This window comes from Nipponia nippon, unplaced genomic scaffold, assembly GCF_047370975.1.
Source record: "Nipponia nippon isolate SJK-2023a ecotype South Korea unplaced genomic scaffold, ASM4737097v1 scaffold_1, whole genome shotgun sequence".
Lineage (NCBI taxonomy): Eukaryota > Metazoa > Chordata > Aves > Pelecaniformes > Threskiornithidae > Nipponia > Nipponia nippon.
The window spans coordinates 142,432,036-142,457,040 of NW_028262290.1; the positions used below are offsets into that span (position 1 = coordinate 142,432,036).

Genomic DNA, 25,005 nt, shown 5'->3' on the forward strand with positions numbered 1-25,005 from the left:
TTTTGCGTAACAGAGTAAGGACCATTTTCCAGTTAAAGCATAGTACTTGTCACAAAGGACACAGCTTCATTTTCAGCCTCTTCTAGACGCTCCCATGTGATCCTCTGAGCTAGTCAGAATTTCCCTCTGGAAATATTGCCATCTGTAAGACAGGACCTTTCTTTTTAGCCCATTTCATCTGTTTTATCTACATAAGCCATAGGTTCTTCAGAGTGGGGACTATTCTTCTACTAACTCTACACACAGAACAACCCTCGTGCACTCCAATGAAGATGACAATCCAGAAAGTAGTGGAAACTATCTCTTGCCAGTGCGGTCTCAAAACTGGATGATTTTGTTGAATATCTGCTTTAGCTACAGTTACCAGAATAAAAAACAAATTTAAACAAGTGTAAGAGCTCATGACACATAGGAAGTCAATCTATATCATTCATCACCCCTTCTTGCCCTTGCTCTATAAATCAATGTAATGTTGTACTTAAAACAGCAGAGCCCAGACACTCATTGAGATGCTGTAAATGCCACCACAGTCTAATAGTGGTGCTACATGAAGATGTGATCAATGTCACCTTAAGTATTACAAGTACATACCCCAAATGTATGTAGCGATAATACAGGTAATATCTTGGTTTGTCATACACAAGATGACAATTATGCTTTATAAAATGCAATCAAGAGAAGAAGGAGGCAAGAACTTTTCAGTATGAATGTCATATCCATTTAAAGAAACTTCTGTCTAGCAAACATCATGAGCCATTAAGCACTTTAATTACTGTTTCTTTAACAAAAGTCATCATACAAGTAAACATTAAGCTATGTCAGCACTTCAAGTGATTTTTTTCCCCTTCAGGAGTTACTGCCATGATTTGGTACTTCTCCCCTCACAAACTACATTCAAAGCATAACTTTCAAAAGTATAAACTATTTCGGAAACTATTTAGCTTTTAAAATGCCGCAATGAAATCACAGTTATCACTTTCAGAAGAGGTATTTCTGCCAGCAGATCTCATAAATATGGGGAGCAGAGGAATAGGATCTTCATTTATGCTTTCTCTCTTCTTTATAGGAAACAGGATTTAAAAATAGGCCAATCAACTTACTACATTTAACAACTATAAATTATTACAAGCGGAACAGACAATACGCCAAAAAACTCTGTCATGTGAGGATTGTTCAAGCAGACACTGACGTCCTTCCAAACTGTATATGAGATAGTAAAGGCTCAAGGAAGTCACTGGCCAATTCACCACCTCTGACTTTGGGCACATTAGATGGCCCCAGACATGAAATGTAAGAGAAGGTACGGCTGCTTTCTGCCACTTAAGTTCCCACCTGGCAGAAATCCCAACAGCGGTACCTCAGAAAAGCATGCTGCAAAACACATGTTGGCAAAAACAGCATCAGAGGAGCAGGAACAAGGGGCAGATGATAAAAAAAAATATATATATATATATATATATATACATATATATTTCCTACATGGAAGAAAGGTAAACCAAAACAATGGCAATGGTATGTATGGTATTCACATCAGATAACTTTACATGTAGGACATTCATCCCCCAAGTCTCTGCTTCAGTTCCAAGATGAAAGCCCTGTAAAACCTAAACTAGACTCCAACACCCAGTCTCCCTTTGGAAGGAGTCTTGCTCTTCTCCACAGAGAACAGAATGGTCCTACAGAAACTCATTTTTTATGTTTGAAGTTACTGTTTGGAAATGCACTTCCAAAGCAGCACTCGGAAACTGTCCATGGACTTGGTGTCTTTGTGGGAAAGGATTTAATCTGAAAATAGCAATGACTGTTCCTACCCAGTGAGGTAACAGCATTAGTAGTTGAGAGTCCCTGACCCCAGCCTTGGAGCAAAGATGCCTGTCAGCCCAGGTGTGGTCCAACAGAAGCACCTCTCCGTGAACATCCTGCCCGTTACCTTTCTCACATAAGGATTATTAATGTTAAATCCACAATTGCATTTCCCCAAGTTGTTTCACATTCTGCTGCCAAACAGTATGCCAATACAGCAAGTAGTCACCAGAGCAACATCTCATCCATTCTCCACACCCTGATGACTGAAATAAATGCACTTTTAAAATTTGTCCACAATTATTTACTCAGTCTCAACTGAAAAGGTAAGACAAAAAGAGAGATGATGAGACAGAAGTCATTTTGCTGCTTAAACACCTACAGCATAAACAGACACTTTGCAGTTACCTGAAGAGCTCTTCTCTACTTTTGAAAGAAATAGCGAAGGGAAGATTTATCTAGAAAATCAGAATATTCTTGTCAATTCCAGTATTACTTGAGCTATCACAGATTCTGGCAACGTAAAGCAAAATAAAAAGTTAGTGCAGTTTGATATTAGAAGCTATTTTAGTGTTTCTCTGTGTGTTTTTATTTATTTAAAGTAAAAAGAGCTATTACCACGCACCCAGAACATAAAAGAAAGGGCACATCAAAATTCCTACTCTTAGAACTACAGAAAAGCATAATGTAGTTTACACTTTGCAGCTTTCTTAGTTGCTGATCAGAATCAGAAGACAATGCATGACAGACAACAAAACAGCTTGGACAGTCTTTTTTCCGCTCTCATCCTACTCAGTCTTCACAATCAATTTGAGAAGATCCCAAGGCTGCTCTAGGATAAACAGGCTTAGTTATCATTACATCAGTAAGGATCACTGGGTTACAGTTTCCTACAGCTCACCCTAACATCACAGTATTTATCTTATCTCAAGTCTGCAAATAGCCAAACTTTTCCCATAAAGATTACTACTGAAGTTAAGAGACTGAAATCATAAGAAGTGTATTTTTGTTCCATGCATAAAGTCCATAATAAGCCCCATTAAATAAATAATCATAGAATCATAGAATGTCCTGAGTTGGAAGGGACTCAGAAGGATCATCGAGTCCAACTCCTGTCCCTGTATAGGACAACCCCAACATTCACACCATATGTCTGAGGGCGTTGTCCAAATGCTGCTTAAATGTTGTCAGGCTTCGCACCATGACTACCTCCCCAGGGAGCCTGTTCCAGTGCTCCACCACCCTCTGGGTGAAGAACCTTTTCCTAATGTCCAACCTAAACCTCCCCTGGCATATCTTCCTGCCATTCCCTTGGGTCCTATCATTGGTCGTCAGGGAGAAGAAATCAGTGCCTGCCCCTCCTCCTTCCCTTGTGAGGGAGCTGTAGACCGCGATGAGGTCTCCCCTCAGTCTCCTCTTCTCCAGGCTGAACAGACCAAGTGATTTCAACTGCTTCTCACACAGCTTCCCCTCTAAACCCTTCACCATCTTCATGGTTCTCCTCTGGATGCTCTCGAGTAGCTTTATATCCTTTGTGTACTGTGGGGCCCAAAACTGCACACAGCACTCAAGATGAGGCCGCACCAGTGCGGAGTAGAGCGGGACAATCACCTCCCTCAACCGGCTGGCAATACAGTGCTTGATGCCTCCCAGGACACGGTTGGCCCTCTTGGCTGTCAGGGCACACTGTTGGCTCATATTCAACTTGCCATCGACCAGAACCCCCAGATCCCTCTCCACGGGGCTGCTCTCCAGCCTCTTGTTCCCCAGCCTGTATGTACATCCAGGGTTGCCATGTCCCAGGTGCAAAATCCGGCACTTGCCTTTGTTAAACTTCATATGGTTGGTGATTGCCCAGCTATCTAATTTGTCCAGATCTCTCTGCAGGGACTCTCTGCCCTCGAGAGTGTCAACAGTTCCTCCCAATTTTGTGTCATCGGCAGACTTTGGTAACAAACCTTCAAGTCCTGCATCCAAGTCATTTATGAAGACATTAAAGAACATTGGCCCTAAGATAGATCCCTGTGGAACCCCACTAATGACTGGTCACCAGCCCGATGTAACCCCATTTACTATAACCCTTTGAGCCCAACCCGTCAGTCAATTGCTCACCCGTTGCATTATGTGTTTACCGAGCTGTATGCTGGATATTTTGTCCAGGAGGATACTGTGAGAGACAGTATCAAAAGCTTTACTGAAATCCAGAAAGATTACTGGCTTCCCTTGGTCAACTAGGTGGGTGACCTTGTCATAGAAGGAAATCAAGTTTGTCAAGCAGGACTTTCCCCTCGTGAACCTGTGCCAGCTGGGGCCAATGACTGCGTTGTCAATATAAAAAAAATCAGTATAACCATTCATGGAACCATATTTAAAGAAAGATGTCTCTTTGAATCACTTTATATCATTTCAAGCAATACTCCTTAATCTGCATTTGGGACTAATGTAAAAAAAAAAAAGAAATGGTTTATCAGATCTAGTTATTGTGATACAGTTTCAGTGCAAGATTTTTTTCACTTCATCACTGTCAGCAAAATTAAGAGGTCCCAGACAAACAGGATTCTTAGAATTAAAGGTTGCTGGATTAACTAATTTACTGTTTAAAGTAATATATCACTTGAAAAGCGAGAGTGATGAGTTAAAATATGTAAGTAATTTATAGTCCTTATGGTTCATGAATTTTAAAACAGTCATGAATGTCCCCCTGAATCAGTTACCTCTTAGGGTACTTAGTAAAAGACAGGCTGTCCCATATCAGTGGCATTTACTCATATGAATAAAGATATCCTCAATGACAAAGAACAATCAACTTTGGCATGACAGACCAGACATCCTACCACACAGAAGAAAAAAAAAACTAAAAATGTTTGTATAGTGTAAAGACATACTACTCTGAAGCTTATCACGTCTTTTAGGAATATGCATTATACCTGGTTTTTAATTCCTACATGTAACATCCTACAAATGTTTACTATGGTCATCCAGTACCTATGGACTTATGTAAAATACTAAAAAATTTTCATCCATCTACTATTCTCTATCAGTCATTGCCACTGTGTACATCCTGGGGAAAAGTGGTTGCTTGGGTAAATACCAGAGTGAACGTCCAAAATTCTTAGCGAAAAATCAGAACAAAACACTTGAATTGCCCATTTGTACTGTTGCAAAAGAAGTAGTATGAAAGGACCCGATATAGGGAAACCCAAGATCTAGCATCCACGATGCAAAAATAAATAAATTATTGAGTGACCTGAGGCAAGGAAGTCACTTAACCTCTCTACAATTCCATTCTTCTGTTTATAATAATGATCCTGCCCCTATCACAAGCAGAAACTGGGAGCACTAATTAATTTTGTAAAGCACTTGGGCTTTTTTAAGTGAAATCTTATGAAGATATAAATTATAATTTGTAGAGCCAAAGCCCTTTGGAAGGTAGCACAACAATCTCATTATTACAGAGAATAAGACTTAGCACTTGCATTTAGCTCACAGATGTATAAAGAAAAAATCATAAATAGCCAAGTGACTACTAACCCAGCAGCTGAATTGCTGAGCGCATAAGGCCAGCATTAATTTTCACTGAAAAAATCCTATCTGGATACAAGTTTTCATTATCGTTTATATGCATGTTATTTTCTATCGTGCCTTGGTACCATGGCAATTGAGAACTACACAAGTCATCTGCGGATTCTGGCAGCACTGGAATTTGACATTTGCTACTTATAAAACACAATTTGGGAATGTTCTGGAGTATTACAAGCAGCTTTGTTCAAAATAAAAATGCAACTGTCCAGAGAATCATTTTCTTTGGAGAACAAAGCAGTAGGGCGGCTCTTTCTTTTTATAACCACAGGTCTTGTCTGTTTCTTCTCGGCCCAACTGGTAGCACTGTCCATTGCCCCTGAGAAGAGAGGGTCAGCAAAAGACTGCTGTGCCCACAGGCAGAGACATGAACAGGTCAAGAAGAGAGTTCAGTTGGTGAGAAAGCTACGATATGGGAACAGATCAAGGAAGAACAAGTGATGAGATAAGGAAGCGAATAAAATTGTGAAAGGGAAAGTAGAGCATGTAGTGCTGCTGCACGACATCACCAGTGAGTTCATACTGGAAATACCAGTGCAATCAGGCCCAAATTTGAAAGCGGTCCTTCAACACTCACCCTTCCCTGTAATCACTGGCACCAGCGCTTTGGTTTGAACATTTGATGGGCACAGCTAAAAAGAGCAGCAAGAGAACTGGAGTAAGATAGAAAAATAAAGGGGAAAAAAACCAAAGGACAAGAAAGAGAGTAACAGTCACACAAGGAAGGAAGATGTGAGGGAAAAATGATTGTAAAATAAGACATTTATTTTCCTGTCCTGATGCCCTGTCATTTCTCTCTGGTAACCTCCTGGGGTAATAGGCTCAACTGTGTCCCAGAACTGTAATTCATTTTCTCGAGTAGTATTTGTTTAACTTTATTTGGATACAGAGATTGCTAGCAATGCTAGCTATGAACTAGCAAATGCAACTGAAGACAGAGCTCAGAGACTGAAAATGGTATCCGGGGATATGGTATGCTCCTTCTTGTACCTAGCACAAACTTATTCATACATCTCCCACAGCCCGTCTCAAAGGCATTCTCCAAAAATGGTTGTTTTATTTCGGAAGTTGAAGCTGATCTTAAACCAACTGTCTTTGTCATATGGAAGAGGGCAAATATAAAAAGGTCACTGAAGTGCCAGATGGAAGAATTTTTGAACTGGAAGCTCTGACATTAATTCTCTGTGTTTGTCTGAAACACTGAACTCAATGAGCAGATTAAATGTCCGTGCTGAATTGCCAAGTGAGAAACAAGTCACTCTCACAGAAAGGCCAACTGATCAGACCTGAAGTAGGAATCCCAAGATCATACAAATCTGAGAAGTTTAAAGGAAACATAAAGTATTATGCTGGAAGTTATTATGGGCAGTGCTTACACAACTCTTTCATCTCCTTCCCCCGCCCCGCCCCACCAAACCTGCAAAATAGCACATATTTATTCTCCTAAATTAATACCTAAAAATTAACATTATTGCTGAATCAAGCACAATCCTGGGAGTCAGGAATTACTGCACATGATTGTATGTCCCTTGGACATGGCAAGGTGAAGCTGAGCACTTCTAAAATTATTTTTTTTCTGCTCATAGCACAGTTTAACTTCAGAAAAGTGAGTTTTCAGTCCATTAAAGTTGATGTTCCTCCCCTCACAGGGAAAAAAGGTCTGATTTTGAAGAGAACACGGATTAGACTTTAGCTATATAAAAGCCTACATATGTCCTCAAAACAAAATCCTGTTCTGCAACAACAGTCATCAGGAGGAGTCACCTAAGGACAGGGTCTCAGCTAAAGGTCATGCAGAAGTCCTGACAGCCTGTAACGAACATTAAAAGAGACAGAAACTCAACGGAGCTGATCTAAAGGCAGGTTTTGCTCTATTTCTGTACTTATGCCCAAAATACAATAACTGTGTTAGTATTAAAGCCTAGCAAATAAATTCTTCCTTTTACTTGCGCAATGCTCAGGTTTGCCACAAAGTGGTATATAATATGGCATTCAAGCTTTTCCTGCAATTACAACCAGGCTGCTGCTTCCATTAACCTGGTTCAAGACTTGCTGCATCCAAAAGCAGGAGGTCGTTCCTCCAATAAACCAAGCAGGAGGACACAGGAGCAGATCCAGCAGGTGTTGGCATGGGAGAGGCGGCTTCCAGTGCCAGGCACAAGCCAACGACTCCTTGGTAACCAGCAGAGTGGTGGAGAAAGTGTCTGAACATTAAGACTCTCCCATGAAATTGTGACAGGTGGTTTCTATACTCTTTTACTTAGTTACCCATTTGTATCTGTTGTCTATCCTCCTCTGTAACCATATGAACAGCATTTAAAAATAAAGATTAAAAAAATATTTTCAATCCTTCTCCCATATCAGCCTCCTGCTCCAACAGATGGCTACATGTGCCAGTGCAAGTTTATACAGTTTTCTTTCCATAAGTGCATTATTAGTAGTTTTGTACAAACATTATATTAAGTCTTTCTGAGTTTACAGGTTTATAATTTTATTCTACCCTCTAACACTCCCTCCAATCATGAAGTTATCAAAGGCGTATCCATAAATGCAGTAAGTCTTCCCACTGCCACATTCAAGTGTGAGAAATCTTGAGAGACTTGACAGCAAAATGCCTATTCTTGCTAATTTTGAGGCTGTCAGTAAGGTTTTTAAGAAAATAAATGGTAAACAACTCCATGTCTTGAAAATAGGTTCTACCTAGTTCCTTTAGGCACCTTTGTCTATCCCTAGCAAGCCTCTTGAGTCTTTCACAGGTATCATCAAGTACTTCTGATACAAATTACAACAAGAATTGTTCCCCTAGTAGCAGGGACTGCAACAAAAATACTGCTATTGGTAAGATCTGGTCATGCAACCGATAGTATAAGACTTAAGCCCAACTACTCAACTAAGAAGTCAACTAAACTCTTTTATCTGGTGAGCCTGAAGTCAGATGAAAGCAATGAGATATGATGAGATAAAAACTTAATTTATAATTACAATGAACCGGAGAGTTTGCTTCAGACCAAAAAGTCAGACAAAGATAGTTTAAGAACTCAAGACCGACCTTCAAATATATGCTGAAGAGCGCTTTTCTTATAAAAAGAAAAGAGGAAAGGGACAGGCTACACAATCATCTTTGCAAAATATATGCACTTGCAGGTAGAAAGGTTTTACAACCATTGTATGCCAGGTATGACAACAACCTTCATTGCACTGAAGCAGCAGGTTGTACCGTCCTTTACAAATCAATGAGAGTCTCACACTGTCTTCAGCAGATGCTTAAAAAGTCCTTCCCAAGAAATAATTCAGGACTAGAATGGTAAATTAGTTTGGCTCTTCTTGTTCATTCAGACCAATTCCTTCATTAAAAAAAAAAAAAAAAACACCCACAAAAATTTACTTACTTCATTCCCTTCCCTCTTTTCTGCATTTTTTCTTCTTTCCTTTCCTTCCTTCTCTTCCAAATTTCCTTTTTTACTACCTTTAGCAAAAGCAAGAGGAAGAACTATATGATGAGAGTTCTTTATTTCATTCTGCTAATGCATTTCAAAGTTTCATTCTAGTACCAAGAAACGTCTCCTGCTCTTAAGTGCTTCATCCCTGAGGTCAACAACCCTACAGCTTGAGAAATGTAGCTTCCAAGGCAGATCAATGTCACAAGGAAAGACAAGCTCTCTGAGCGATCCTAGATCTGCTCCCTTACATATTATCTTCCAAACCACTGAATTTGACAAGGTATCCTCTATCAAATCAGCACAGTATAAAGCTACAGACAGAAAAAGAGCTTCAACTTTGTCATTGTTCTCTTGTGCGAGTGCTCTTCTGAGATTTGAATAACCTATATTCCAACTCAGTCTCCCAGAAATCTTAGTAACAGCCATCTACAATCTTTCTGCCATTGTTTTTTTTATGGAAGTTTGAGAGTTCAGACAAGGATGACAAGTCCACCTTCACAAAGAATTAAATGAAGAGAGTCCTCATCTGTGTTTGGATCTCATATACACCTGACTTCTTTGTTTTAACTTGTTCTTTTTTCTTTTTTTTTCCTCAGTTAAATGACCTGGTTACAGAATTCTATAAAACTTGAATGAAAAGTCTTAAAGGAATTTTCTAGCAGCTACTGCAGGTTTGTCAGACTCACAGTATCACAGTAACTTTCAAAGCAAAAAGGTGTAAGGAAGCATAATGAAACTTGCTTCTCAGTACATCATGTGCTACGCTGGAAAAAAATGGCAGAACCTTTGCAAACATACCATGTCCCACAACTCAGAATTTTGTTGGGGGACATAATGAAAATTAGAGCATCTAAAGTGATTCAGAATATGAAAAACACTCCAGTATATCTTTTCTTGCAAAGATGCATAAAACTTAAAATGGAGAGTTTTCAAACTGATAGTGAGAAGAGCTCATCATAAGAAGGATGACTGTAATTTTATAAGAATTCTCTGAGCAGCATAGAGATAATGTTCAGTTTTCAAAAAACTAGGTATTTCAACAGAGAAGTGAAAATCCCTGCTGCCGCTTTGATGTGTTCAAGCAAAAATATGTGCTGCAGTAGACTTATGACTGTGCTCAAATCAATGCTAAAGAAAAAGCTATAACAGTACAAAACAGCCAAGCCTTCTGCAGTTGGTGGCAATTTGCACCTCCATAGCTGTGAGTTCATCTTGAGTCACTTTCAATGAACAACAAATCCCGAGAATCAAATTGGTCAAAAATCACATCTATTGTTAAAGTTAGAACATCAGTAAGAAGTCCTCCATCCTTACAGTACATTAAGTTTCTCATGAAAATATTTCACAAAACTGAGACTGACTGCAGATATTTTGCATGGCTTTTCCTGCACGGCTGCCTACCAACAGTATAATCACATAAAATTATATAATTATAAAACATATCTGGACTACTTTGCCAAATACAGGGAATTCCTTGCCAACTTGAAAGTTACGGGTGGTGGTTCCACCACTTTCCCAGGCAGCAGCAAAACCAACCACCCCCATCATTAAACCGTAGAACTTTCCAAGACAACTCTTCTGCGTGACATTAAAATAACAATTCTATAGCCAATATTTATCAACAGAACCCATTTGTTCATTTAAAAAAAGCAGTATTTACAGGGAAGTCTGGGCAAGCATATTTTACACATATTCTCTACAGGTTTAAATACATTTTCTTTGCCCTTACACAAAGATTTAATAAACTGGGAGAGGACATACTCAAACGTACTAAGCCTATAGACTGAAAAGCATCAGAAATGAATTAAATGAAGCTGAGCTTTCACAATACATAAGCAGGCATTATGCTTTTTTCTAGTGGTTTTATTTCCTCATTGCTCACTTGGCAACATTTGGTATTTTCCTCTTCAGGTAAGTTGTATACAATTTAATATTAAATTACAAACATCCTACACAGCAAAACTGAAATACAGCTAACATGAATTCTATACAATTTCCAGGACAGAACAATACAGACTGGGTCAAAAGCTTGCTGATACGATGTTTGATACGAGCTTAGATTACTTTACATTTATATAACATCTAGCTGAAGTTTATCACAAATCTTTTCCAACCAGAAGCTCCAACAGATCTCCTAGTCAGCAGGATGAGATAGCAAGTGCTACTGTAGCACTAACTTAGCCAAATTCAATAATAAATTCTAAAAATTTTTGCAGAACAAAACAAAAATCTCCACCCACACTTTTCACACCATCATTGAGTAAGACAATTAACTGATAAAACTGCTTGCTTCTGCGTCCTCTGTGGGCCAGTCCAGAACTCATACAGGAACTTCAGAGAAAGCCCATCCACCCAGGAATATGATAAACAAAAGAGCAAGATCACAATACTACTTCAGTTCACCAGCAACAGAGTGAAAAGCCCAAAACTTACTTCTACAGAGGCGAAACGATCTGTTTATGCTGTTGATTAAAAAATCTTATAATATAAAATCACCCCCCTGAATTCAACACCCAGCGCTATGCTAAATTGCTATTTTTACTACTTGCTTTTTGCTAAATTGTTAAGTCCAGAATTATACATAGGCTTATATTAGGGAGTGGAATGAAAGATATCGGTGAAAAATATGCCACACAATGAAAGAGATGCATATAATCAATAATTCTGACAATACACAATAAACACCTCAAAAGCAAAAAGTAGTCACAGAAAGGTATTTAGCAAACTATACCAAAACCCAGAAGTTGTCATGTATGTAGAAGAAGCACTTCATGACTGAGGGAGCTGCCGCTGGGAGAAGTTGTCCTGACATTAACGTTGTGATAGTAGGACTTAAAAAATAAAGTCCTTAAGAGTCTGTTCCTTAACTAACCCACTTTCCATTCATGTACCTTCCTGCCATGGTATCAAAAGAGAAACCTAAAGATGTTGCAAGCCAGTCTGGACCTACCTAAGAGAACTCAAACTCAGAAAATAATATTTAACCTGTTCTTCCCCATTTAAGAAGATCAGCTACATTTTTCTTGAGTTCAGAAATAGGCTGTGGAGTACTGGTAGCTCACAGTCTCTCCGTTGTTTCACTTAATATTTGCTAGGATACCCTCCTTCATTTTAACATGGTTTGTAAGCTATAATTATCATTGTATCAGTACCTGAAACATTTAGGGAAATTTTAACACTAGTATTATCAAACTCAACTTACAAACCATGGATAGCACCGCCTGACCGCTGAATATTTTGCCAGGACTTCAAAGGGAAATAACCCCTACAAAGCTGTCTGGATCTGCTTGGCAGCTCCTGTGAGCTTTAAGGGGCACATCTACTCACATTTATAGAGAAGTCACCAACTATGACAGCCTGAAGCCTCACCTGACCCAGGCCAAGCATTTGTACAAGCTCTCACCCCAGCAAATTCCTACTGACCATGCAGGTCAGGCCAGGACAGCGTACTGAAACCTGCATGAGGCAAAAGCTCGGTGGTAGCCGGCACCATGCAAGGATTTCCCTTAAAGGACAAAATAATCTCTTACCTCCGGCAGCTGGAGCCCAGCAGAGCTGTGTGACTCACTCTTGCGGTGCCCACGCCAGCTACGCCTTGGGATCGACTAGGCGTTCTTGTACTGTGGCCTAGTCACAGGCCCTTTTCACGCTACCATCCATTTTCTTGTCTGGGGGGTCTCTGGGAGAAACAAGAACTGCCTGCCCGAGGCAGAGTACCTACTCAGAGGTCAACTTTTTAAATAGTCCACCCGAGCTTACAGTCTGAGGGGAAAAATGTTAAAAACTGTGTGTGGGTTTGCTTTTAGGGAGTTTTTGCTTAATTTTGTTTAGGATTTACACAGCAAAATAGCTAAAAAGAGATAATTAGCTGACCATTTTTACTATAGGATTTCCAAAGGCTGGTTAACCTCCTTTGCACTAAGATGTGACGCTGATGATTTTTAGCCTGCTCAACTCCAGCTTTTTGAAGTTCTTCCTATCTGGAGTCAGAGACATGAAGCAGACTATGGCAAACATTCACTCCTCAGGTACGCTCTTATCTCCTGCTGTGACAGGCGCCAGCCTCGCTACAAGACTGATCCGCACAGAGAAGATCGTAATCTTTATAGAGCGCTCAGCACTAACAGCCTATTAAACTATGTATTTCTTACGTTTCCCATCTGCATTCTTAACTTTTGGTCACATTTTCCACATTATATGTTATTTTTACCCCCTAATTAATTTGGGATCTAAATTATAGCATAGGGAATACTATTTATCAATAAAAAATGTCCAAAACATTATTGATTTCTTAAGCTCAGAAAAATAAAATGGGCAAACCCCAGACACAGTAGTAACACAGTGAACAGAGCTGATGGTTTTACATTTGGGGAGAAAAAACACTTGGGAGAAGAAAGCTGGTGGAAGCAACAACTTTCATATATATAAATAGATGAAAAAATATCACTAAAAAATACCCTAATTTAAAATTTGCTTTAAAAAGTCCCACATGCCTAAGAGTTTCTGGACTTTCATTCTTTGTACAACATAAGAGCAAGCACAAATGGTTGGATTACTTCTATGTATTAAACAATGGCAAATGCACTGAAGGTTTGCAATTTATTAATAGGTAAGACAGTATAAGCAAAGGAAAACTTCCATACAAAATGCTTGCCACTAAAATAATTATTTTAATAGAAACATTCAAGGTTATTCTTGACAAAAAAAAAAAAAAAAAAAAGCATCTCTACTTTCTGAGACAAAACTATGCAAATTAAGTTTGTATACAGTGTGAAACAGCCCACTTCACATCATTTACATTGCAGTACATATAGTGTCACACATCTAGAAAATAATTTTTTGTAAGTAAGGAACTCCAACAAAGTAATAATGAAACCTTCAGAAAATAATTGAGATAGGACTGAATCTTGCCCCTTTAATCGTATTCAGTGACTAAGAAAAAACCCTTAATTGGCAAGTATAGAAAAAACAAACATGAATCGCTGTCAAACTAGTTATTTGATCCCACATTGATATACAACTGATCTCTTCTTGGAGTATAATGCACATACTGCACGAAGTATAAACACACTCCTCTAGAAATAAAACCCTCTGCTTTTACCCTTAACTAGTAATTTTAAAAACCCATATTTCATCACTCTACCATTACTACCACAGTTGGTTTTCTTTAAATGCTAGAACATATGGTGAAATATTTTTTTTTTATTAAATTCAATTTGTGAAATTCTGTTGAGATTAATCTATGGCTTGATCTACAACTGAAACACACTAGCTGTCAGTTAAGTCATCAAAAATATTTCAAATTATTCCATACAATGGCCACATTTTAATCTTTCTGTCTTGTACTAATGATAACTGCTGCTTTTTTCCTCTTTCCTTGAACATGCTGCTGCTCTAAGCTTTCATACATTGAAATATTCCACTAAGATCCAAACCGCTGCCAACACACTCCTACATAAGCATTCAAGAATGACTACTTAAAATGACTACCTCGCTTTTTGTTTTATTAAAGACAGCAGGCAAGAGAAATTAAATAATCACAGAGGTTAACAAGGCAAAAAGATATTCTGACGTCCATGATATAGCATGTATTTATAAAGGATCATTTTAATTTTATCTTCCACCACCAAGCAAATCTGTAACTGATAAAGACATTTATTCAGATCCAGCAAGATGCACAGACTTGTTAGCAGAGATGAAAAAGTGGCTGATTACGTCCTTCACTCACTCGTCCCAGAGGCCGTTCAGCCAAGCATATATCGGAAAAAATTGCCCACACTATCCTCTTAATACAATAATAAATGAGGCTGCCAGAGAGAGAAATACAAAGCTGTACCAAGAAAAGCATCACTTTTAAGCCTTTCCCTACCTTTTCTCTGATATTTACAAACCGCAGGCAGTGCTGCCAGGGACTCTCACCAGGGTAGCTGCCGAGAGGTCTCATGTGGCATTCCCAGCTTCCCACCGCCTCCCTCTGCCTGGATTTTAACCATTCCTGAGAAAACCCACCCTGACATGCACAGAATGAATCCTACTCAAGTTGGAAGCATGTGATAACTAGGCTTCAGGTTGAAACGGGAAACCCCAGCACCCAATTAATCTCAGAGATCTAAACAAGCCCCGTCTTACCGTTTTGCTGTTGCCCAGATCAGGTTAGATTCACCTGCAACTCTTTGGCATCTCTCTAGCAATGTTAGTGTTTGCAGTCAGGCCAGGCTCATTCAGCAACTGAATACACAACATCTTTCTGCACTAGCAAGCTGAAATGGTACGGCTGTACTACAGCTAAGAAAGGGGGAAATCTAAAGCAGAAAACAAAGAAATCCCTCAAGACAGGCTAATCCCAGCGGAGTAAAATATAAAAGGTACAGATGAGCACCAAGCGTACAATATTTCTCTGTCTAAATTTCACCAGCAATACCATGCTCTTTCTAAAAAGATTTTTTTTTTTTAAATATATGATGGACTTGCCTGTGGAGTTCCCAGAAAGGCAGAGTATCCAGGCTCTGCAGCAGCATTGCAGCCAAAGTAACCATGCATATGCTATCTAGGCAATTTACAGCAGTCTTTTTGAAAAGATATTGATTTACAATGTAGCACTGCCTCAACCCAATACAGAACTGCAGCCGAAATAGCTAAGGGTGATTCCAGACGAATTAAGGAAAAAACTCAACATTCAATCAAAAGGATGCAACTAATCATCCCCAATTCAATTACATCCCAGAACTGAAGGAAACCAGCAAGTTCTTCAGTAACAAATGGTATGAAAGCCATAATCTAAGGCCATCTGCAAATAAGCACTACGAATGCCACTATCCACTTCTACAGAAACAATAAATGCATTTTAAAATGTATTGAGCCAAATAAAAGCATTTTAAAATGTATTGAGCCAAAATATGAATTCTGAAGTTAATTCTAGCATTGTAAGGATGAAACATAGTATTTAATTTATGAACATACTAAATATGCAAAGCTGTGAGTAAGCGACAGACACCTACTCCGTGCTGGGAAGCCACTGCTGAGCCCAGGTGAGCTTGGGTGTGGTACGAGGGAAGAGAGGGCAGCAGGAGCAAACGCTCAAGGAGGGCTTCTCCAAAAGGGTGGCAGCAAATCTTCTCCTACTCCTACAGCAGCCCCTGCTGGCCTGTGCTTCAGATGGTTCCTGGCTCCCCAGAAACCTCCCAGGGTTGGAGGAGCGCTGGACAGACTATGCTAGGACAGGGAACAGTAACATATACATAAGTGAAACCTTCAGGAGAGAAGAGCACAGCTCGACAGAGATGACATCCTGAACACCCAGAAATGTTTTTCATTTTTATGTAACGAGAAGGTGCAACAAACTAGCAGGTGAAACACAGACCTGGCTTACGCCCTGGGCAGCTCCAGTGACCCACGTCACAAGACCATCAGAAACAGGCTCCCCCATAGAGAAAGCTTTGAAGAAAGCACAGTATGCTTAAACTCCACGCATTTGCTCGAGTCCCACCACAGTCACCGAGACTTAAACACACGCTTAAATACTTCTTGACTCAAGGCTCACAGCTGAATCTAGCATCAGTGGCTTCAGTGACAACAAAACTTGAATGGCATGAAAAAACTCCATAAGATGCTCCCAAAATTAAGTAGCACTTGTTATTTTTTCCCCTCATCTATTTCCCAGCCTTAGTCACAGGGGCATATTTCAGAAGACTACAAGTTTCTTAGCTTGGTTTTTAAGCAGATAGAAGGCTTCACTTCTCCTGAAAAAAGACAGCTTCCATTCTCTAGGCCAAAATTTTCTTCTCGGGTGTCTCAAACATGGGGGTCTGAAGAAAACACGAAAAAAAGCGTCCAGTTGAAATGATGAGAAAATACATTCAAAACATTTACCTTTCTTGTCCTTATTCTGTCAACATTAAACTTGTCTGAGGATGAGGGAGAACAGGACAGAAGGATCCTCAGAAAAACAAAAAATAGCCAGTGACTTGCAGAGACCAATATGTGCCAAAAGACAGGCACCATGTTAAGGGAAAAGTGGTGGACAGCCACAGGGAAAGGGAACAGAGAAGGCAAGCCAGGGAAACAGGGAACTGCATTCCAGAAGCAAGCAAGGTGTTGGGCCAAGCCACGGAGACAGAAAGCAAGCCAAACAGCCAACAAAGTAATGGGATCTAACTCAAAGAAGCCAAATCCTCCCATATTTTAAAGTTAATTATTTTTACTGTAGTAAAAAAAAAATCTGCATTTACTGTGTTAAAGCCCTTCTTGTTGCCTTTGACATCCCTCAACAGATTCAATTCCAGTTGGGCTTTGGCTTCCTAACTGCATCTCTGCATGCTTGGAGATGTCTCTGTATCCTTCCCAGTTACTCGTCCCGCTTCCACCCTCTGTATCCTTCCTTTTTATGTTCAAGTCTTGTTAGGAACTCCTTGTTCATCTATACAGGCTTCCCAGCATTTTTGCTTGACTCCCTACTATTCTTATCCCTCTCCTTCCCCCTATGCTAGCCCCATCCCTTCCCCTACTCCCAAACCCATTTGCATCCTGTGGTTGAACACAACTTGGCTGGAACAAATATGTGCCCTGCTGCTGCCCATGGTACCACAGACAAGACTGGGAAACCTGGCTGGGAGGCAAAGGCTGTCTAGAATTACAATGGGAATTGATGGACCACACAGAGCCCCCTGTACCATGGGACTGGTTTATTTTCCAGGGGGGTGGGAGAGTAGCTGAACTAAAGAAGTTTCAATACAATTTAAAAAAAAAGTCAAATACCTATGGGTTTAGGTTTTAAAACTCTGCATGGAAACCAGCTGCAAGTACAAGCTTCACATTATCAGTACTCATGCCGCTGCTTTCATCCCAGGGCAGACTCCAAAATGCTCTGTGGCACTTGAGAACAATTTTTCACATATAAGGAAGCATCTTTGGAGCTTTTCAAGGTAACAGACATACAGTCATCTGCAAATTGCTGTACTTAAAACAGAGAAATTACACAATGTCACAGCTCTGATGGTCAATTAACTAAACATGCAAACCATCATTTATTAATATGGCAGAGTGAAAAGAATGCCAGTAGTTACCTTGTGTTCTGTGTGGTCCTACTACATACTGTTCAAATAGAACTTGTAAGTAATGTCCTATTTTCATTAGTCTATATTAAATCATCCAAGAGAGATGAGGGGAGAGAGGAAGCAAGTGAGAAAGGCAGCTAACTGTTCCCACTCCTCCAAGAAGTAACAACCACATGCAGTAATTTGTACAAGTATCATACGTCTGTATAAGCCCATTTTCTCCTCATAGAAGAAGCTGCATGACCAAGGAGAGCCACTGCTCAACACATACCTTTCCATTTTGATAACTACAGATTGAATATACAAGGAAAGAGTAAACACATTTTACAGTTTCAAAAATTTACTCACTTGTGAAAGTCATTTGGGCTTAGAATCATAGAATCGTTAAGGTTGGAAAAGACCCTTAAGATCATCGAGTCCAACCGTTAACCTAGCACTGCCAAGTCCATCACTAAACCATGTCCTCGAGCACCATGTCTACCCCTCTTTTAAATACCTCCAGGGATGGAGACTCAACCACTTCCCTGGGCAGCCTGTTCCAATGCTTGACCACTCTTTCGGTGAAGAAGTTTTTCCTAATATCCAACCTAAACCTCCCCTGGCGCAGCTTGAGGCCATTTCCTCTCGTCCTATCGCTTGTTACTAGGGAGAAGAGACCAACCCCCACCTTGCTACAACCTCCTTCTTCTAGCTGGCTTCTAGCCAGCTACTTTATAAGCCACTGATAATTCATAAAAATTGATTTAATAAGATGTTTAACAAGTTGTATTTGGAAACAGAGGACTGGATGGGACAACACCTGTCCAAGTCCAGTTCAGTTCCCTGCTATCACAGGCGATCACAAAATATGACCCATTCCCTAAACTGGTAAGTTTGGGTTTAGTTTGAAGTTAGAATACAAAGAGTACACAAGACATGACCTTAGCAAAACAACCCAGCAGTGACAAAAATGGTTGAATGCAAAGAAAATAATTTTTATCTTAAGACGGCAAGTGAAGCAGTGGATAATATTGCACAATGGAAGGCGTGACAAGTTATTCCAAGTACAACATGTTGTTAAACTTGCTTCACAATACCAATATTTGAACTACACCATCTGCATTGTCTGGTATGGTGGGACTTCACTGAAGACTTCACTGAAAAAGTCACTGTCTGAAATAAAATGCACTGTAACACAGTGCCAATTCTTTTTGCAACTTTTAAGACCAAAAAAGAGATTTTGTGGTTTTAGGGATTGATTCCAAATATACTTTGCATTATAAAGAATGTTTAAAGTGCAAGTTCAAAGGGAACAATAACAGCACGGAGAACACTGTGTAATGATTTTACACATCTAAAAAGTACTTCAAATCAGTCCAGATACATTTTCAACTCAATGAAAGCATTCTTTGCATATAAAAGGTTAATCCAATGACTTTGGACAATTATATTCCTTCTATGCAATAGGTAAAACCTGACTCCAACATTCCTAACAAACCCATATTTTCCTGTGAACACTAATACAATTTCACCGAGATTGTTTTATTTATTGTTTTATTATTATCCTGCTTTTAAGAAGAGAGCAGATCTGTAGGCTTTTCCACTGGGGGTGGGCATCTACTTAGACATAAAATGGGACTCCAGTATACCTTACCCTGCAAAAATAAAGCATGCCTTGCTACATAAAAATAAATAAATAGTCAAATAGTCTTCTCCCAGCCATATCTCACTCATACTTGCAAAACCAAACTCAACTATTACGCACAGACAAAATTCTGTCTCAACTAGTACTGTGGTCATGCCTTTATAATATATTAAAATTATACTGAAAAAAATGCCTATCTGGAAATAGTATGAAGCCTGTATCAATTGTCAGGTAAAATAATCTGCATTTTATTTGACTAAATTCCTCATTCCCAACTGCAAGACAGTAGGTGATAGCAGAGTCATTAATCTTCATACAGTTATGTGTGCTGTCAACAGTAGCAACATTGCACTACAGAAATGGAGGTATCTTCGCAATACATGAATAAAATCCTAGACAAAAAAAGCTCCATAGTTCCTAAAACTTATGATATACCTGTATATACACATAACTTCACGTGCAGGTGCTAAGTCTTAATGTTACTAACATATTGCATGCAAAGCACCACAACCTAGACTACTCAGGAAAAAAAAAGACATGTAAATCAACATCTCAGTAAATCATTTTTCAAAAACACCACAAAGAAATCAAGCAGTATAAAATTCAAATGTATGCACTCTGTCTGGAAGATGATAACAATCAGTAAGATGGCTTAGCGGAGTAGCTTTAATTAAACTAACCCATCTACTATGACATACAATTCCTAAAACCACATAGCTGACAATTCTCATATTTGCAATACAAACAAAAAAAAAAAAATCTAGCTTATCGGGAAAGGGTAGTAATATTTCCAGGACACAAATTTTAATGATGAATAGTAGAAAGACAGTTTACAACTTTTTTCTTTAGGGAGAGTTATAAAGAATTAACAATAGCTTTTTAATATCTATCAGTATAATCCTCAGGGAAGAATTCCTGAAAATGTTTCATTTTTGAGTTACATATATTGCTACAGCTGATCTCATACAGGGACAAAACTCAATGATATCCCATTTCAAAGTCATCCATAGCATTATAGCTAGGAGAAGAAAGCTTTCTATAAATGAATTAAAACTTAACACAAAAAGATGAGCTCACCTTCATGTCTTTCTCAAGTTTAAATATGTCATGCACTGAAATTCTTGTCTTATCTGAAAGCACTGGATTTTAGCTTCCTTTCGTTTGCACTTTGAGATCCTCACATGAAAGGCTTTGTTGGTTTCGGTTTTTTTTATTTCACCTGATGTCTTTCTACATTGCAAAGGAAAAAAAATCTCAGGTTTTCTAATGAAAAAAAGATGTATGCACAAAATGTAGGCTACTGTCGTTAAAAAAAAATAAAGCCAAATCAACCTCCACATTCCTGTGATGTAGAGAAGAAGCTAGAATAAGTTGCATGTTTACAGCATCCACTTTGAAAAATCCATATCTATTCTAATTTTCTTCACTAAGCGTTGTTCCTTTGAGCCACAATTTCAGTCTTTAAGGCTTTTGCTATCTGCTGAGTTTGCCACACAATGCAAATGGTGAAGGCATGTTATGAGAACAGTAAAGCAATGACCTTCAGATGGGAATAACTGTTGACAACTCTTGCACTGGAACTGAACTACCAACATAAAAGTGAAAGACTTCAGCTCACCAGCAATGTTCAGCTGCCTCTATCCCTCCCTTACAGGCTTTATTAACAAGGATAATCAAAATTTCTTGTGAAAAATTCACTGAGGATCACAGCAAAAGGTGCTACCTATGAATTAAAGTTTCACAGACCAAGACCCTGGTGTCCTCTGTGGTAAAGGTAGAAGCTATATGGAAATAAACATCCCACCACTTGGTTGCTTTAAGGCAATCTAGACTATGAAGGCAGCCCAAAAGTGGCCTACTACCTTAGGCCTCATATAGATTGTTTTGACAAAATTAATCAGAACTTTTACAGGATGTCAAACAGCTTGAGAAGGTGTTCTTGGATTGACTTGAAGCCCAAAATTCAATCTACTTTAAAATGTAATTTATCCTGTATTTTCTCAATGAAAGACAATGATGACTGTTGAGGTGAATATAACTGCTCTATTAAGTAAGGACGACACTTTTGGCATTGAAGGAGGTTGATGGACTATCTTCAGAAGAGCGAAAAAAGCTAATAAAGTACCAACCTAGAAACCAAGTGAGAAGTTGGAGATCTTCTTTCACTGGCATTCACAATAAGAGGCAACTGAGGGAGTGTCACAATTATTCTTGTCTTCATTCTCTCATGTGGGACCTTGAAGTACCCCAAATTAGTGAACTCAAGAGGTTCACATGACTGTGCATTTAAATGAGGTTTACCTGCATACATCTCCAGTGGAATCCTAGCAAAACAATTTCCCTAACTTCTGGCCTTGCTGAAATTTAGTATCCAAATACCAAACCTGAAGAGTGGGAGGGCATCTCACAAGACATCTTCTCCAGGCAGATGCTATAAGGAACCATCTGATTGGTTCTGTTTTCAGAGATAACGGCAACTGTTAATACAAGAACCTCACAACAATGACATTTACTCCTAAACATGGTGTTTTGTGGCATGAGATAATTTCAGCAACTATTCCAGGCTCCTCACAAGTTTATTTCCTTTTAACTGGTGAACAACCTGTTTATATTTTTACTCTTCACAATGTTCGTCTTTGAGTTGTGACAAGTGGCAGAAGAACCACCAGCCCATGAGCCATGGCACGCTCTGTGAGAAGTACCACTGACAGGTATCTAAGGTTCTGCTCTTTGTCACAGGGAGTTAGTGAGAAATACGAGATGCTATAAAAGCATGTTTATTACAGCAATGTATAGAAAATGAACCCACAAACTCATCATGTGGAAGAACAAAGAACTGATTCACTACCATCTCAGATGCCTTACTGGATTGAACATATATGATATTAATCAGTCTCTATGGCTGTCATGTTATTATTATGAGGACAATAAGAGACAACAAATGTGTTTATGTCAGAGAAAGAGTTATGCTGAACTAATATAGATTACATGTTCATATATAACGTACTATAGTAAGGTATACAAATCAGCCTCCTTTCTTTTGGTTCTGTTAAATGAAGGTTCAGTTCTCAGCTTTCCCTCTAGAGATGCTACAATCTTTCAGGTATCTGAACAGGTCATCACTGTAGAATAGGTATAAAGCCTTAATTTAAAAAAGACTTTTAAAATTAATGTAATTGAAAGCGGTCAGAGGAACATACTGAGTGATAATCATACAAGGTCAGAATAAAATTTCATCTAGCCTGTTTCTGAAAGAAACCAAGTTTGTTAGAGAATTAGGATAGACAAATGTGATCTTTCCTCCTGTATAACCTTCTAACCACCAGCAGTTTACTTCCTAAGTCAACAATTAAATCCAGACCTATCCTTCACAACCTGGTGAAGGAACTTCACTTTTGAACTCATTTATACCTTCGGTCTCCAGGTGGTAGAGAGTTACATAACACCGTGCAGTCAGAAACCATTCCTTCTCTTGAAAACCAAAAGAAAAAAAAAATCTCTGATCAGTTCTCGCTAAGTAGGAACTACAAGAGCAGCTAAAGAAATGTTGCATAATTATTCCCTCTTCACCAGCACAAATTCCGCTTACAGTCTTACAGGTTACTATCTCATCCTCCCTCAGTCCAGTTTTACACTCTAACGGGTCTTAATCTATTACCTTCGATTCAATGGAAGCAATATTGCACTTCTAACTGATCATTCTTGTCTTCCTCCTCTGTGTCATCTTCTGTGTCATTTTTGTAATATGATGGCTAATATTTGATATGATATTTACACAAAGAGGATTTCCACAATAACATGGTGGCAGCTTTGGGTTTTTTTCTCCTTTCTTTTCATACTGTTTTCTGAAGGTTTACTTAGTTTCTAGGCTACTGCTGAACACTGAGTCACTGTCTTCAAGCTATTATCCAATGACCCTGCAATTATTATCCAGAATAATCTAATTTGTTTAGACTCACCATTACATATGCATAACTGCAGTTAAGTTCTTCATATGCATCAGTTTGTACATATCAGCATGAAAAGCCATTATCATTTTATCACCCAAATAGTCTATACTGCAAAATCCTTGGGCATCTTTTGGCAGTTCAACTAATAGCTTTTTTAAATGTGCCAATTTTTCATCCCTCTTCCATGTCTTTGTCTTCTACCTGGAGGGTTAGTTGCCATTCCCCTCTAAGTCTCAAAATTGGGTATTTTATCTGTTCTGCATGGCATACATGACAGATGTGACTAATGTATAAGCACCATGCAAATCACTATGATTGGCAAATCTGATGATAGCAAAACACTAGGTTAGATGGTGGTGTGCTATGAGATTAAAGAAGTCGCTAACAAAAAATTAAATAGAAACACTCAAGTAATACCTGATTTAGGAATATTGTTGGTTCTCGTGATCAAATACGACAAGCAGCTGTGAGAAACACCTCCCCTCCTTCCAGCTATATTTGTCTAGAAGGCTCCACTACCTAATAGACAAGAGTTTCACTGCGGTCACCCATACCTTTGTTCTTTACTAATTAAATTGGCACAGAATGATGTACATCAAAAAGGCATGTCAAACTTCTACCTGATGCAATGCTGAGTCAAGTGCTCACAGGAAACAAACAGCAGAACTGCAGGTGTTGCACTAATATTTATCTGTTCTTTTGGTTAAATACAAAGTGTTGGGTTTGACGTATAAAGCCCTTTACCATTTGGGTCACTAGCCCCTTGCAGACTGCCTTTCTTGTTCCGTTTTATCTCAGTAATTCAGACAAGAGGGTTGCATTCACCTGGGCATTCTCACTGAAGGGTACTTCAGTCCAGAAGTTGATAAAGCTTTAATGCATGTTGAGCAGCTTATCTATTTTCCCAGGACATCTTAGGCGAGGACATAGGAAGCATCTCAGGAGGAGTGAGCTGCTGAAGACAGAAAACTTCAGAAAGGACAAGAGAAAAAAGCCTCTTCCTTGTACTATAAAAACTATCTCTACACAATACAGTTAGCGGTACCACAGCTACTGCAGCTTACATGTTCACAGAGCACCCATTCTCACAGAATATTCCACCTAAACATTTTTTTCCTCCTCAGATCACCTCTTTCAGCATCTCTGGAGCTGGACCCCATTAGAGTATGTTCTTAAATAGATTCCCTGGAGATATTCTGCCCTACTATCTTCTTGTGAAGTAGAAGAACATGGATTTTCATGTGATGGAGCACATAGTGGCTACAGAGGGCTGGAACGGATTTATACATCAACAGATTTGTTCTGTTCAGCTCAAGAGCAAATATGTGGCCTATCAAGAAAATTCAAGAAGCCTCAAAGGTTTTAATAATTAAAAAAGGAGCAAAATACTAATTTCAGAGGGGGGAAAGAATTTCCATTACCTTGTTTCAGATATTCAGTAATTTCCTGAATTTCAACAAGAAATTTTAAAGGAAACACACTGTTTCAGTCTAACAAATTCAAATGCAAATGAAACTTCTCTTGGTTAAATGACATGGAAAAAAATACATTGATTA

The 25,005-nt window shown here is 38.9% G+C and overlaps 1 protein-coding gene across 6 annotated transcripts in view; it reads right to left on the reverse strand.

Annotated features, from left to right (window-relative positions):
- The window catches only part of CDK14 (cyclin dependent kinase 14), a 344,587-nt gene that overhangs the window by 260,260 nt on the left and 59,322 nt on the right, over window positions 1-25,005 (reverse strand). Inside the window, exons 1-2 of one of the 6 annotated variants that reach the window (XM_087775296.1) lie at window positions 14,952-15,070; window positions 12,353-12,521 (exon numbers count right to left, since the gene is read on the reverse strand). The exons of 2 other annotated variants lie outside the window; for them this stretch is intronic. Coding sequence is in view for 1 of the 4 variants with exons in the window: in XM_009466616.2 (XP_009464891.2) it covers window positions 14,692-14,766 (75 nt within the window). In the remaining 3 variants the exon portion in view is untranslated. Of the gene's footprint in view, window positions 1-12,352; window positions 12,522-14,691; window positions 14,806-14,951; window positions 15,083-25,005 lie in introns of those variants that run through there. 3 more of the 6 variants (XM_087775285.1, XM_009466616.2, XM_087775304.1) reach the window with 3 other exon arrangements.